The sequence below is a fragment of the Terrapene carolina genome, unplaced genomic scaffold, assembly GCF_002925995.2.
Source record: "Terrapene carolina triunguis isolate 2854851 unplaced genomic scaffold, T_m_triunguis-2.0 Scaffold95, whole genome shotgun sequence".
In the NCBI taxonomy this organism is placed as follows: Eukaryota; Metazoa; Chordata; order Testudines; family Emydidae; genus Terrapene; species Terrapene triunguis.
Window position 1 is genome coordinate 47,304,406 of NW_020664446.1, and position 17,398 is coordinate 47,321,803.

The 17,398-nt window shown below is 39.2% G+C and overlaps 1 protein-coding gene across 2 annotated transcripts in view; it reads right to left on the reverse strand.

Annotated features, from left to right (window-relative positions):
• The window catches only part of LOC112113093 (solute carrier family 22 member 15-like), a 66,010-nt gene that overhangs the window by 37,186 nt on the left and 11,426 nt on the right, over positions 1-17,398 (reverse strand). For both annotated transcript variants that reach the window (XM_024209268.1, XM_024209269.1), the window contains exons 3-6: positions 12,039-12,171; positions 8,227-8,391; positions 6,391-6,520; positions 3,005-3,226 (exon numbers count right to left, since the gene is read on the reverse strand). In XM_024209268.1, the coding sequence (XP_024065036.1) occupies positions 3,005-3,226; positions 6,391-6,520; positions 8,227-8,391; positions 12,039-12,171 (650 nt within the window). The remainder of the gene's footprint in view (positions 1-3,004; positions 3,227-6,390; positions 6,521-8,226; positions 8,392-12,038; positions 12,172-17,398) is intronic.

Genomic DNA, 17,398 nt, shown 5'->3' on the forward strand with positions numbered 1-17,398 from the left:
AGCAGAACTAACTCCGCCAGTTCTTCTTCCTCATCAGCTATGGAGAGAGGCTCAGTCTCTGGTAGTCAAGAGACCAATGGAGATGGCGAGCCTGTAGGCCTTCAGCTTTGCTCTATGAGAGGCTTCCCAAACTGTGCTCTATACATGGCCCAAGGATCCCAGTATGGCCAATGTGGAGGGAGTGACACATGGAGTTGCATCCATGGCAGTCCATATCAGGGCCCTGGTCCGATTGTGGATAGTAAGGACATGTAGAGGACACCTTTTTTGCCTGTCCCGAGTATGAGGACGGGACAATGTACTCCTCCTCCTCTTCCTTGCTGGGAAAGGGCAGTGCTGTCCTCAGAGGGGAAAGAGAGCAACGCTGTGATTCCAGAGAAGAGGACAGAAGTGGAGGGAGGTTGTGTCTGAGTAGTGGTGACTGAGGCAGATCAGATACAAGCAGGTACTTGGGGTATCTGAACTCTTGGATGGGGGCGGGGGTGGGTGTATCAGTGCCAAGGGAGAGGTTCATTCTCTTGAGCAGCCAGTAGATGGAGTTGAGCACTTGCTCAGTGCCGAGGATTTGCTCGGTGCTGAAGACTTGCTCAGTGCTGGTGGTTTCATCAGTACCATAGTGCCCGAAGTTGATCTGGTTGGCGTGGTCAGCACCGTTCTTGAAGGTCTCGTGTCCTGTCTATGTTGCTGACAGCTGTAGGTCTGCCTGCTTAGGGTCTTTAGATCTGTGCTTAGCTCTAGCACTGGAGGTACTTGGATGGTCCCTGGAGCAATGTTCCCTTTCTGAGGATGTCGAAACAACTGACCTGGCAGGGAGTGGCGTTCTGGTGGGCAGAGCCTCAGATGGTGATGAGGGAACCTGTTTCTTCCCGTCAGCACAGGAAGGGAAGATTTTCTTTTAGAAGGACATGGCAAATCAGGGCCAGTGAATGACCTAGCGGAATGTGAGAGCTGCCCGGGGGAAGTGTCTGGGCCAGGGTCTGATGCTGGACGCAATGATCTCTCCATGAGAAGTCGTAACCAAATGTCCTGGTCTTTTCTGGACCTGGCAGTCAGGTTGTGGCAAGGAATATACTTTTGCGACATATTATATATATGGAGAGGATGAGAAAGGAAAGAACTACTGAACTACACTAAAACTAACAGGTAAGGCACTATCTAACAGGTCAAAATGAGAAGCAGGCTCTGTTGCAGATTCCATAAGAACATCCATACTGGGTCAAACCAAAGGTCCATCTAGCCCAGTATCCTGTCTTCTGACAGTGGTCAATGTCAGGGACCCCAGAGGGAATGAACAGAGCAGATAATCATCAAGTGATCCATCCCCATCCCAGACTAAAGGCGGTAGAGAAGGAACTGGGCAGCGGTCAGACTGCACAGCGCTATATCTAAAGGTAATAAAGAAATACAGACTAATTTTTTTTTTGGCATACTGAAGACTTACAAAAACATAAAAACTATTATTTAGTCATAGGTCAGAAGGTTAGTAATAGGTGTTCCCGATCAGCTTAAACAAAGTTGGAGCTCTTCCTGTGACTTATTGTTGCTCTGGTCAAGGGCTTTTATTTTCAGATGTGTGATCTCCTCTCCCATTATGGGCCCATTTTTGAAACTGTGCTTGATGCAATCAAGGGCGCTAAGCCCAGTGCATATGTTACCAAGAGTGCACCCACATTTGATATAAAAAAAAAAAAAAAAGTGTGCACCTGCTTTTTGTCAAGTCCTGTAGTAATTACAGCAGTAATTAGAAAATAAAGGGGTAAGAAACTAACAGCAGAAATGCAAGAGACCTACAAGCCTACATAAAACAGCTTAAGCATTTAACATAAGCATAAGGCCTTAGGGAGCCTGAGTAGGAATAGTTGCTCAATAAGTTAGCATAAGTAAGTAAACTAACAATGACCTTAAGTCACAAGATGGCATAAGACTTTATTTATTGTTTTGTAATAATCACAAGTGTTACAAACTGCTGGTAGGTAACTGCAAGAAGGCAGTTTATACCAGTTTAAAGTATTTTTGGAGGGGAACATTAGCAGATGCTCAACTGCAGGTAACCATAGTAATCCAACTGACCTATATGTTAATCAGCTTTGCTTAATTAATATACTAACCTATAGGATAATGACATCCCAATATTACCAGGGTGAGAAAGTTAAGATATGGTAAAGGAGGGAAGAGTTATGCATAAGGACCATCAAGGCCTATAAAACATCTGGTCTTAGGCACAGCCATTGGAGTGCTTCATCAGCATGCCAGAGTTGGACTGAGATCGGTCTCAACTTTTAGAGCTCTCCTCAAGGATAGAGTGAGTGTATACCTGTAATGGTGCCAGTCGCACTGACAGTGTTATATTATATAACTTTACTTGTTTGGATGGTTTTACTTATCAGACTAATTGTAATAATAAAACTTTCACAGTTGCAGAACGTCTTCCTTGAGTACTGTTGTCACTGCCATGCCCTACAGGCAGTAATTCTGACAAGAACCTAACATATTAGAGTGCTAATTGGGTAAACTAAATCAATAATCTAATCAATAATTAATTAATAGACCAGGCAACATGTGAAAGCTAATGACTAGATGGCGTGCCCATATTTTGCCCCCACTTATATCTACATCGGTCTATTTTTAGCTCTTTGTTTCATTTTTACACCTACATTTTGACAATTCATATATTTAGTATATATTCAGTCAGAATGTAAGATGGAAACAATTTTTATTAATTTCTGCATTAGCATTTAATTTTGTTAACGTTTTGTTGTCTCCAGCTAATGTCTTATTAGTCTTCGGAACAGTTTCCAGATAATACAACTTGTTCAAAGGCATTACAATGTAATACCAGCACAATTTTTCAGAAAACCAATGCCTGGAATTACTATCAGAAAAACTCAAAATTTTACTTTGAGAAAGCTATTATTAAATGAAGGGAAGAAATTGAAAATCTTAATCAGTTTCTCATCTTTGACTAATTCTTGCCATCTCAGCACATCTCCTTTTTATTACTTACCAGATGTACATCAAGATGATAGTTCGCCACCGAAGGACTGGGTGTTTTACTAGGTTTAGGACACCGGATGCGGAGTCATTCTTTTTCATTGTTCCTGCACATGGTTTCAATTTTATAGTCAACCTTTCTTTTCCATTACAACAGGCCAGGTATCGAAGCACATCCTCTGCTTCTGCAGTATTCCCCTGGGAATACAGCCATCTTGGTGACTCTGGAAGCATACTACCAAAGAAAAATACAATAGTGAAAGTTCAGTCCTACCAACAAAGTACTGTATCAATTTTCTTTCTCTGCAAAACACCTCAAGTGTCATCTTGTAAAGCAACTGTATATTAAATCCAAACATTTGAGATCATCTAACTTATAGTACAAGCAAGTTAAAACCCAGATATTTTCTCAGCCAGTTTGTATCAGGTACCTAAATTCTTTTTTTAAAACCATGTAAAATATTGTGGACAAAATGCTATGATGTCCAAGTATTTTTAAAATGTAATTTAAAGCCAAATCTTGACCTTTGCTGAAATGACACACAATGGAACAAAATAAGAGAGTACATCAGAAACCTTTTCAATTCCCATTCACTGTGCTGCCCAAAGCAGAATTTTGTCCTTTTATGTTAAAGACTGTCTTAACTCTTCACCCCCTAACAGAATACCCACATACTCATACCCAAGGAAAATACCCTCACTTGGTAATTACCTTGACGCTATACCTCAGTACCAATTAATCTCCAGTCACAAAAAAATTCGGAACTTTAGTTCTACAGTAACATCAAAATGTTTAAAGCCAACTCCAAAACAGTAAAAATCATAATGAAAAATAGTAATATTGAATTGTTAAAACATATCACTAATTCAAACAAACAAAAAAGCTAGAGCAGAAAATTAGGCCTTGTTGTATTTGATTATAATCAACATAATCTATTTCACATTTGCTAGTCTAGCAAATAAAATAATGTTTCAAAAATTCTCTGCTCTTCAAAGTCAATATATCTAAAGGTAATAAAGAAATCCAGACTAATTTCTTTTTCCTGGCATACTGAAGACTTACAAAAACAGACATGTTTGCCACAAGACAAAAGCATACAAGATATATGCATAAACAGTATAACTTAATATTTACTTATTTTGTATTTTAATATTTATTTAATTGCTGATTTAAATGATAACAAGCCTCCTAGATATTGTTTGGCAAGTGAGGAATCAACTTCTACAACAGAAAATTCACTTAAAGACACCATAAGCTAGTATTTCTAGAAGAGACATACCAAAGCTGAACTGATTTAGTCAATGGCCTGGTCTACACTACGACTTTAATTCGGATTTAGCTGCGTTAATCCGAATTAACCCTTCACCCGTCCACACTACAGAGCCAGTTAATTCGAATTAAAGGGCACTTAAAATCGATTTCTGTACTCCACCTCGACGAACGGAGTAGCGCCTAAATCGATTTTGTTAATTCGAATTAGGGTTAGTGTGGCCGCACACCACCGAATTACTGTGGTTAAATTAATGGGGTAGTGTGGCCGCACACCACCGAATTAATGTGGTTAAAAACTGAATTAATGTGCTTAGTGTGGCCGCGCACAATCGAATTTATACAACCTGTTTCCCAAATTCGAATTATCTAAATTCGGATTAATCCTGTAGTGTAGACATACCCAATATGACAAAAGCAACATTAATAAACTAGGCTTTAATATTATACTGGCACTAAAATAATACTGAATTGCTACTTGTCTTAACAGTGTCTACCCAATTTAAATATGTGGAGTATAATTTATTATTGCAGCCTAGCTCATGTTGTAGATGGGGACCTGAAATGTGCAAATGGACCAGAAGTCACCTCCATTCCCCCCCCCCTTTTTTTTTTTAATAAAAAGGACAAAGGTTTTCCTATTGTACCTCTGACTGACAAAAGTTTTACCAACTAAAGTGCAGTGTAGACATAAATTACTTAGTCTGTCTTTCACTTTTGCTCTAGATGTTACACTCTGTCTCTCAGAACAGGAGTTTTACAGACGAATTCTAGGTAGCATTGCTTGCAGATTTAAGGATCTTATTTTCTTCACTGGGAAAACAGTTCTAACAAATAGTTTTAAAATAGCAAATCAATTAAATCTGATACTCAATAAGTCTATTGTACTATTGCAAAAAAAATTAGTCTATAGTTTACAGACTATAGACTATTGCAAAAAAAAAACACTAACCCAGGAACCTAACCTTGCAACAAAGCCCGATGCCAACTCTGTCCACATATCTATTCAAGTGACATCATCATAGGACCTAATCACATCAGACACACCATCAGGGGTTCATTCACCTGCACATCTACCAATGTGATATATGCCATCATGTGCCAGCAATGCCCCTCTGCCACGTACATTGGCCAAACCGGATAGTCTCTACGCAAAAGAATAAATGGACACAAATCTGCCATCAGGAATCATAACATTCAAAAACCAGTAGGAGAACACTTCAACCTCTCTGGCCACTCAGTAACAGATTTAAAGGTGACAATCTTGCAACAAAAAAGCTTCAAAAACAGACTCCAACCAGAAACTGCTGAACTTGAATGAATATGCAAACTAGATACCATCAATTTAGGCTTGAATAGAGATTGGGAATGGCTGAGCCATTACACACATTGAATCTATTTCCCCACGTTAAGTATCCGCACACCTTCTTCTCATTATCACTACAAAAGTTTTTTTTCCTCCTGCTGATAATTGCTCATCTTAATTAATTAGCCTCTTAGAGTTGGTTGGGCAACTCCCACCTTTTCACGTTCTCTGTATGTGTATATATATCTCCTTACTATATGTTCCCTTCTATGCAGCCGATGAAGTTTGCTGTAGCCCATGAAAGCTTATGCTCAAATAAATTTGCTAGTCTCTAAGGTGCCACAAGTACTCCTGTTCTTTTTGTGTATACAGACTAACACGGCTGCTACTCTGAATCCTACTTCACTTAATACACAAATCAGAAGGAAGAGGTTAAAAGATTTCTGTGTACCAACACCAATCAAATGGGGACATATTTAACGACATTAAGGCAAAGCTTCTGGCTTCTAATACTTCTGTTTCAAGAAGGTTAACATCTCTACCTACATGATAAGGACACGGAGGGTAGGCTTCTTTTGGCATCTTTTCTTCAAAGTCAAGTAAAATCTCAAAGCCTTTGTTTTATTAGTGAAAATATCTGCCAAAAAAACTCTTCCACCTTTGACCTCATATATGCACTAATCTAGTCTTGCTCGGAGTATAAAACATTTGAAAAAAATCAACTGTACTTCCATTGCTCTATCTTTCAATGACAAAATAAGGTATTTTTGTTAAATTGCTTCACATTATATTCTTACACACATAACAAATTTGAACTACTTACAAAGAAAGAAGAAAGAAGAAAACCCCTGGAGAATTTGATACAAATGCGAGGAAGCGCCATTCTCGTATGTAGTAACCCAGGAAGGCATAAACTGCTATGCCGACTGCAAATGTTAAATTTGTTAACGAGCCTGAAAATAAAAACAAAAAAAAAAAGCAAACAATGACAAAAGCCCACACTCAGATGCCTCAAATTTCTAAGCAGTGAAATACACTAAGTATATATTCTTCCTACAGTATATAAAGACTTTGCAACATTCTTGTGCAGTTGTGATATTGCTTTGAGTTCATTTGAATAAGTTAACTGATTCTGACAGTATATGGATTATGTATATGTATTTACAGAATTTTAATATTTAATTGTTTTTTTGGGAGGCAATCAAAGCAAAGCTCAATGTAAAAATTGTATAGAGAAGCTGAGGTGGGAGAGGAAGTGAAAGGATATACTATAACTGATTTAATTGGATGCATGATGACAATCTGGAGTGGTCGTGAGTCAGACAAATTGGAAGAGAGCTCTAAAACTGGAAGGGTAGTTAGTATTGTATAGAAAAGTAATAAACTTGAGTGATACTAGGGTAAACTTACCAAACCTTTCTGAAGAACAAATATCTATAAAAGGTGTCATGGAAAATATGTAGTCAATGTCAATCACAAAAGCCTAAGAGCAAACTTTTCCAGTCAATTATGTGAGATACAGTACTAAACTGGAAGTTCTCAAACTGTGGTCGATGGAGCCTTGGCCTCTGCTGGCAGCTAGAAGCTCTTCTTTAGCACCGCTATCAGGAGCATTATTCATTAGCTCCCCCTCCCTACCAGCCATTGATCTGTTCTTCACTACCCCTTACTCAACAGCTGAGAGGTACTAAAACAACAAAGCACCTGAAATGGCAAGCAGCAGGGAGCGGAGTATCTCTTCAGCCCATCAGGGGCCAGCCCTGTAGGGGAAAAGACTGGGAAGAGCTGAGATAGACAAACAGGAGGCAGACAGAGACAACATGAGTGGAAATGTAGAGACAAACAAACGGGAAGGACAATTGGGGGGGAGGGAAAATCAGTAATTGAAAAAACAGGAAGATAGAACAAAAGAAAAACCTACTCCCTCATTCCCAGAAGGCAAGAAAAAAAAGAGTGTGTAAAGACCGAAGAAATAAAAGGGGAAAACAGGCTCACAGCCATCACAGTTAAAACATTTAGGGCCAAATTCTACCCTCAGTTACTCCAATGTAAATCCACTAAAATTAGAGTTTCTCTACATTTACAACAGTGTGATGGAGAGCTGAATCTCAACTTTTATTATTAAATGTACGTTAAATACTCGCACAGTCAGAGCAGAGAGACATTTTTAAAATATTGGATTCAGTACAGAATATGAAAAAAGCACCAGGTATATGCTATCTTATTTTTGTGGGACAGGAGAAATGAACTACTTTGAAAAAACGGTGATGGGGTAAGAGGCAAGAGTTCTTGCCATCATAAATATTTTCTCAAAACACTGGTGGTGAAATTGGGAAGTTGGGGGAAAAGGAGGTTTCTGGAAAAAAAATTTGTAATGCAAAATAGTCCACAGATTGTTTTGGGAATCATTATGCTAATCTTGAAATATCACCACTACCCTGTTGTTAATTACACTGGCCCCAATCCTGCAGTCCTTATTCAAGCAAAATTTTGCTTGAAATCCTTGGCATTTTGGGTGGAATATTGTATTTATTTGACTCATTATAGTCTTTAATATGTACTAAAATAACTTCATACATTTAAAATTATTTCTAAAATTGCAAGAATTTATGAAAAAGGAAGTTTTGTGTAAGATATTAGCATCATTCTTAAATCTTACCTGTTAATGCCCAGTAAGACTTTCCTACATATTCTTGTGTCAAGACAAAAGACACTAGAGACATTCCACCATTCATAATCCCAACAATGAAGCGTGACATTGCAAAAATTTCATAACTTGGAGCGAATGCTGTGACATATCCAAAAATGACATCAAAGAACAGACCTGAACAAAACAGAGTATAAAAATCCAGTCTATCAGTCTTCTCAAATAGTGTAAATTCAGAAAAGAGAGAAGGAAGGAAAGAACAGGACTGAATTACTTACCGTAACTAGTGGTCTAAAGGTAGTATCTCTGTGGATTCAACATCTCGGGTAACATGAGGATTCCAAGGGGCTCCAAATTGTTAGTATCTATTACCTCATCTCCAAGTCACACACCTGAGGTTTGTAATACCAAGAATGGAGATCCACAAGAGGAAACTTACCTTTAGACCAGTGTTTCCCAAACTTGGGAGCCGCTTGTTTAGGGAAAGCCCCTGGCGGGCCGGGCCAGTTTGTTTACCTGCCGCATCCGCAGGTCCAGCCGATCACGGCTCCCACTGGCCGCGGTTCACTGCTCCAGGCCAACGGGAGCTGCTGGAAGTGGCGGCCAGTACGTCCTCTGGCCCACGCCGCTTCCAGCAGCTCCCATTGGCCCAGAGCAGCGAACCTCGGCCACTGGGAGCCGTGATTGGCCGGACCTGCAGACGCAGCAGGTAAGCAAACCGGCCCGGCCCGCCAGGGGCTTTCCCTAAATAAGCAGCGTCCCAAGTTTGGGAAACACTGCTTTAGACAATACTATAATTGAACACTAGACCCTTCAACTAGAAGTACAACTGCAAAATAAATGACCATGACATGAGTTATCAATTGTAATCCGAAGAGTAAGTCTCGATCAATTAACTCACAACAACACTCCTACCAGTCGGAGCTACCGGTAACTAGATAATCTGATTGGTTGATAGCAATTCAGAGATAGCATAATAATCATGTAACTTCATAGTGTTCTAAAATATACTTTAAATTAATTAACAAAATGGTTTAAGAAAATTACCATCTGCAGAAAATGACGATTACACAACTAAATTTCTTCCTTCAAAATTAAGTACAACCATTGACCTACAATCTTCAGTTTTGAACTTTAGAGCTAAAGGGATGCTTCATAAAACAATTTAGAAATCAGGAAATTGAGTTCATAGGTAACAATGGGCACAACTGTTTTATTTCATACAAAGGTTAAAAATGCAAAGAGCAACTGTTATTTAAGAAAATAAAACTGTGCCTCAAGAACCTTTTAATGCCAGCTGGCAAAGGGGCACAGAGGTAGTTCATAGAGGTTACAGGTAGCTCCCGAGTCTGGCATGTATAGTCTAGTTCTCCAAAGAGAGCCATGTGAGGTCTCTACTAAAAGCTTATGTCAATCCTGAGCCTCATAATCACAGAGAGATATACATATGAATGACATCAATGGAGCTGTGTTATATGTACTGAAAATATGTTTTAAAGTCTATCACCAACCAGAGACAAAAACAGGTTTTCTTCCAGACAGCAGGTAAGATGTGTGTATCTCTGTCAAAATGCAAGTTAAGCATTGTAAGCCAACATAATGAAATCCCAGTTTACATACAGAGTCAAGAGGAAAGGCAGCAAACCAGAGTATAAACTACAGGGGGTCATCCTGACTCTGGGGTACAAACAATGAACTTGGGGAAATACAAGAAGAAAGCAAGGAAGACACCACTTTATCCTGCACCTATGAAGTAATCGAGCAGTACGATTACATTCATGAAAACGGGGTCTCAAGTAGGCTTGGTTGAAAACACTGCAAAGGACATGTTGGGTGAGATAAACTTATTTAGATTGGAAGCTAGCCTGTTAAGTTAAATTTAGTCTCTAGGAATCATGTTATGATTTTGTTTCACATGTAACCCTTCTATTTCCATTATCCTTACTCACTTGCTCTTAAATCTTGATCTTTGATAATAAACTTATCATTGTTTTCACTATAAATATATCTCAGTGCTATGGTATTATACAAGGAGCTGATCCTGAGTTGAAACAAACAAGTTAGTGTGTACATTGTCCCCTTGGGGACAGCAAGCCTGGTATTTCTGAGAATGTTCAGAGAATAAGGGGCTGGACACTTCTGGGGAATGCTTTGAAGGGGCTCAGGGACTGAGTTACACCTATTGTTAACCGGGTAGGCACAGTAAGGGCTGACATAACAGACTGGAGGTGTCAGGGAGCTGACACCCATTTAAAGCACAAGCAAGTCTCCCTCTCGCTGGAGGCAGGAAGATGATAAGGTGACTCATAGCTCTGGTACTCCGAGAATCATCACAACAAGGTTTTATGGTAATAATACACCAGTTAAGGAGATATAACTAAGTTTCTGGAGAAGGAGGAACTGTGAAAAAGCAAGATGGAATTAAAAAAGCTCATGATAAAAGAACTATGATAAAGAAACTATTGATAAGGTTTCTTTAGAGCATATGGAAGCACTGTAGTATGTGTCTGATCAATCTTGAAAAATATCAGGCCAGGGCATAGACTTTCCTTATTACTCAAAATGGCTTGGATACTATCCTTTATCCAAATAGTGTCACTGATGCCATGTGGTCTTGTGCTACACAAAGGGGTCCTAGAAACAGAAGTAATCTTTTCTGAGAAAAGCAGAAGCAGCCGAGGATTTCAATGGGACTGATTGAGAAATATTATAGGGATGGTAAAATGCTACCTCCGTTGTGAGGTTGCAAGGGAGTGTGGCTGAAATTGACTTTCAAAAAACCTGAGAAGTGAATTCCAGTGGGATGAAACTGTGCTGTTTAGACTACACATTAATATATTTTGACGTCTTGCCCTGAGAAGTTAAAAGCTTCTACAGAGAATTAGTCCCAGTACTACTAACTGTATCTATATGATCTCCTTTAGTTTAAGTAGTAGGATTAGTGATTTGGGATCCAAATGTTCAAATCACAGCAGGGCTGGATTTCTCACACACTGGCAACAGTGTCTCTTGAGGAGCTCAAATCACTTTAAAAGCACTAGAGGGACAAGGTGGATAAGGTAATATCTTTCATTGGATCAACTTTTGTTGGTGAGAGAGAAAAACTTTCAAGCTTACAGAGAGCTCTTCTTCAGGTTTAAAATAAGAACACTCATGACAACAGGAAGAAAATATATTGTATTATGTGCTGGAGAAAGACTTTTTAGTTTTAGACATCTGAAATTGATGGGTCTACGTGTTGCAAATTCTACAAGAAATTGCAACATATTTTCTCATCTTTTTATGGATGGGTGATGATTTGTGAAAACCCATAGCACCACCTCCCCTTATAATAGACAATAATTACTGGAAGGCTGGAGAATGTAAGTCAAGTTGCATTATAGCTGGCTAAGTAGTAGTAAATTCAAAATCTTATGCTGAGGTCTCAAACATGAAGAAAACTCTGGAAGTTTAACATATTGTGTTATACAATATAGCCAATTTCAGAAAACTTTTGAACCAGAAAATAGATTGCCAAATAGTACAGAAAAACAAAACTGACAGACCACAAGTTCAAATGGATTTTTTTAAACCACAGCTGGTGGAACACCACAATCAACACAAAACAATATAAGCTTTCTTCACAAATACTCTTGCCTCAGAAATATTCTTGTCCCCATCCAGGAAATAAACTTTTAATTGAAAAGTATGATGAAATGCATATGCTGTGTACTCCCAATGGAAAAATATTAAATGCTCTTATTCTGGCCCTCATTTCCTTCAGATCCAGATATTATGTCCAAATTGAAAAAGTGTAAGAAACAATGATTTTACTTTTATCTTACCTGACATGTACACTGGTTTCCTGCCCAATTTATCAGACAATGGTCCAAAAAATATATTTCCGATAAGCAATCCAGCAAAATACAAGGATGATGCCAGGTTTACTTTATAGGCTTCGTGTTTGATTAAGTACCACTGTTGAAAATAAAGGAATCTGTAGTTTAAAAACAGTAATAGATTCATTGCCTTCTTAAAAATATTGAAGAAAACTTAATACTTTTACAACTATGGAATATCTCATACCATTATTCTGTATTCTGGCCTTGTGTTATGTTCACCTGAGTTTTGTTTAAAGCTCCATGGCAGATTATGGCCCAACAACTTTTTAAATGTACATACTTCTGTCAAGAAGTTTCATTACAATATATTTCTCATGCTATGTTTCAATGTTATATGTTCAAGCAAAATAGAAATGCATCACAATAAACTTTGGCCCATCAACAGCAACACAGTCAACGTTATTAAAAATAGGAGATACTTAATTTTTAATAACATGAACTGGAAATCTTCAGATTTGTTTCTGAAGCACAGGCTTACAATAGTAATATGCTATTAAAGCCATTTTGGCAGCTTAAAATTGAAAGATAGCAAAAAATGTTCATCAGGAACAAAGCAATATAAAATATGCTTTACTTGACTATTATCTTGCCCTGAACGGTGTTTCTCAGACCACCAGAGGTCCATGGAGCCCTTTCTGGTAGTCTGCAGAATAAAACACTGAAAACCAAACAGAGAGGGATCAAGGGATTGCATGGGAAGGTGGTGTAAGAGAATCGTTCTCTTATGAGAAGAAGTTTGAGAACCATTAACCCACATTACTCTATTTTGTAAATGCAGAACAGAATTTATTTCTCCTTGCTTTGCACAAAAGGAGACTCTTTGGGTGAGATGGTACTGCAATATACAAGCTGTACAAAATATCAGCCACTTTTGAGATTTCCTGTTAGCACACCAGGTACGCACAACAGATTGTGTTAAAGAAGGAGCTTGACTTCCTAACTTACATTTTTGTGTGAATTTACTTCAATTATTAATTTTAAAGATACATTTAAAAACAAAAATACAAAGCAAAAACCAACATCTAAATACTCGATAGGTCATGATTACGCTTATGAAGTCAGACAGACAATAGGGTAAATTCACATTTGGACATTTAATATACACAATCTGGTTATTTGTTCAAAAATAATTTTGTATCAAAGAAGTCCTAACTACTGACAGCTATTAGATGGCCTACATCAGGAGTTCTCAACTTATAGCTGGTAACACCCTGGAAGATCACCAAAAAAAGTTTTAGGGGGCTTGTAAACTACCCTTTCTCCATATTTTTCCCTTGCATTCAATATATACATATATATAGTCTCTAGCCCTTGAAGTTGCAGAGATAACCTTGAAAATGTGCACCAAGCATAAACTGAAGCAGTGATACCAGCCTGAATCTACAAACAGCCTGCAAGAGCAACTCTGAAAGGTACGAGCTGCCCCTTTCATCAATTCTGTAGCCACAGAATTTGATTCCCCCACTCCGCCCCCCAATATGCCATGAAATTCAGCATTTCATTGTTTTGTTTTAGTCAGAGCTCAATATTTTGGTTTGGACCCCCTGTCCTGCTGGGACCTGCTGGCTGTTGTCTCTGCATTCTCAGCTTTCCCACTCAGGGGAAGATATTTGGATTATATTGCACGCCTCCTGCACTGTTCCATAGAGCCAAACAGCAAGGAAGACATGTCTACCCTCCATTTCTTCCCTCTTCTATGGAATTGGCTCTTTCGGCCAGAATTTCCTCTCTGCTAGCCTCTGACCAAAATGCACATCAGAATACTTCAAAAGGGTGGCTGCAGTATCTGACAGAGGATTCAGGGGCATATACATAGCCACTAGGAGAGGACACCGCCATTTGAAGGCTAAACATACATCTTTCCAAAATAATCTCCTGAATTCTTCAATCAAAAGTTTACAAAATGAGGTGACCTTCATTAAATAGCAATGCTGTAAACATGAAAGCCCTTAGAGAATCATACTTGGTGTCATCACAAATAACAAATGCCTCAAAGTCTCATAACTAGGGAACCACTGATTGTTCCCTTAGTCTCAGGTATTAGAATCAGTTGCTGCCAGACCAATCAAAGCACTCTGCCCTCTTCAATATCAGTCAGTAAGATGACAAAGTAATGACATGCTGCAGATGTTTGGAAAAAAGATGTTAGAAGCCAGCAGTTCTCAACACAGCTGAATGAAACTTTCAATATTTGTAGGGTTACCATAATCCAGCAAGCAAAAAACAGGACGGGAGGAGCCCCGCCCCTGTCCTGCCCTAGCCCCGCCCCTGCCCCTCCCACTTCCCCCCCTCAGAACCCCCAACCCTCCCCCTGCTCCTTGTCCCCTGACTGCCCCCTCCTGGCACCCCTGCCCCTAACTGCCCTCCAGAACCCCACCCCCTACCTAAGCCTCCCTGTTCCTTGTCCCCTAACTGCCCCCTCCTAAGACCCCCCCCAAATGCCTCCCAGGACCCTACCCCCTACCTGTACCCTGACTGCCCAAAACCTTATCCACACCTCCAGAAAGCCCCCCCCCCGAACTCCCGACCCCCCCCGTCTCTTGACTGCCCCCTCCAAAACCTCCCTGCCCCTTCTCCAACCCCCTGGCCCCCTTGTTGTTGGCCTTTCTTCACCTAATGTCTCGGTGAACTTGCTCAGGAACTGCATGAGCCGCTCGTCGGCACGCTGGGCAGCAGTGGGGGAGGAGCTCCAGACTGCTGGAGCCGATCTGCGATGCAGGGAGGGAGGGAGGGAGTGATTTCTGCTGCAGGGGGGAGGAGGAGGAGCCCTCTCTGGCTGAGTGTCGGAGCCCCATGTAAGTGACACCGTCCGGCCGGCAGCACTGTTAGCCGCGCGTGCTCTGCATGGGGGGGAAGTCCGGACATTTACAAATTCCCCCCGGACGCTATTTTTAGCTTAAAAAGCCGGACATGTCCGGGGGAATCCGGACGAATGGTAACCCTAATATTTGTCCAGTCTGAGCAGCATGGACTTTCTGTTTTGCTGTCCACTGAGAGGATGCACCAAAAAGGAAAAATATCTTTGAAGCTTTCCTGCAGTACTTGTAGTTGGGACTGATTGGTATCACTGTACTTGATATTCAACACTGATGATGCCAGAGATATGATAAAACACACTGGCTTTATATCTAGGATAGCATACCAAGCCATTGGAACACGTTGATCAATTCAAGGGGAAGCTTTTGGCAGCAAACAGAATGGCAACAGAACTGAAAACAGGTACTTGGAAGAGGCTGTTAAAGTTATGAACTTTACAACCTTTTATCTATATTATGTAAAGAAATGGGCACTCAACATGAGCAACAAAGAAGTTTGTTGGTTTTTACTGTGAAGTTTTGAATTTCTAGTCTGAGCTCAGAGAAGACCTTTTTTCCCTTGTTTAATTTGGCTCTGCCCTTGCTGAATAATTCACAGATCAGCATTCAATTATTCTGAATACTTCTTTCCAGGAATGGACCATGACATGGGTTCTCAAACTGGGAATTCCAAAATCCTGGAGTTGGGGTGGCAGGCTGGGGATTCATAATTCCTGGGAGGTTGCAACCACCTTGTACTGCTCTTATTGCTAAATGGGAAGAGGTGCCCTGGGTTAAATGTTGCCATACCAGGTCAAGTTTGAGAACCACAGGCCTACATGAAGTGTGCTGGCATATTCAGCCCAGGTCATAATGATCTGGTGTCCACATACCTAAAACCACTACCACAATTAGCACAAACTGACATTGTGGTTATCAGTCTCTCTAGAGAGGTCAAACTAAACAGGTATGGAAGTGAACTATCCTCTCCATCCCTAGATGTGACCTCTTCGGGTCACAGTTAGAGCAAATTGAAGGGGAGTATGGGGAAGCATGAGTATCATACAAGATTCATGACATCTGGCAGTCTGAGAAAATAACTATGGAACCCCAGGATGAAATTTTCACACATACATATTTCATATCTGAACTTTAAGGAGATTGAGCAACTACTGCAAATTCACAATAAAATATTCCATAGCCATCTTCAAAGGATCCACACAACCAAGTCCGAGCATCTTTTGCAAAACAAAATTACACACACGCAGTTACTGTTGCTCATGTATATAATATGGAAAATAAATAAAATGGGAAGATCTCTAAAAAAAAATATAGATAACCATCCCATTAATTTCAAGAAAATTAGAGATTTTTTAAATATTACCATTAAATAATGTATAATATTAATTGCTAACAGTTCAGCACTATTTTTTCCAAGTGAGTTGGCAAAACTCATAAAATGATCTGATCATGACAAAATGTAGAAAAAAATAGAAATAATTAAAAGTCAAAAGCTGAAAAACAAAAGTATATGATAACTAATGGCAAAGATCAAGTCTTATTTTATATTGTAAAAACATACTATCAAAACATTAAGAAATGCATTTGAAATCCAAAAATCTGTAATCAATCAAGTAATTATAAATGATATATGTTTAACTGACTTCTAGATGACAAAATTATTGTAGTTAAGTACAAAGCCTGAGAAAAACTAAAATACTGCCAAATCTTATTTACTGGGTAACAAATTATTGGGCCAATCATGCAAAATGTTGACAGCCTTTCAACTCCCATTGACAGTAGGCTCTTTCTGTTTACACTGAGAACAGATTATGTAGTCCTTACTACAGGAGGTAAAGCCCCTCTTGAATAAATCTGGAGCTCTGCTTGAGGAAAGACAACAGAGTTTAACATTGGTTAAGTGATTAACAAAATGTCAAATGCAATGCAGAATGACCACATTTTAACAGCTGGACCTCATATTTCAGACTGTGGCTAGAAAGTTTTGGATTTGAAATACATGATGAAGTCCTTGATATGTAGGTGAAACATCAGTATAAAAATACATTAAGCTATATCCAGGCATGTTTATCCAAGAAGAAAGGGTCTGAGCTACAGGAGCCATTGCCTTGATAGTAAAATTTAAATGCAGAGGATCAAAACTTGCATTGTAAATGATGGGATAGCAAATCTAATTATGGCAGAGAAAGTATCTTCACTTACATATCCCTAATTCAGATATTTAACTTTTGGGGTGAAAACTAGTTTTCTGTAGTTTCTCAACTTTACTCTCAGAATATTTTGAGACAGTTTGCAGAAAGAGGGGAAAATATGTTTACACCAATTAGTTTTCAGACAATTCTTGTGTGTAAATGTATAAGTCAAAACAGCTTCTTTTTAAAACTTGAGAACTTACCAGGGACTTGGTCCTCAGTAAGAACAAATGCTTTTAACATGTTTAAAGTAATGTATTCATTAGAAATAATGAAGTTATAAATGTCAAAGTGT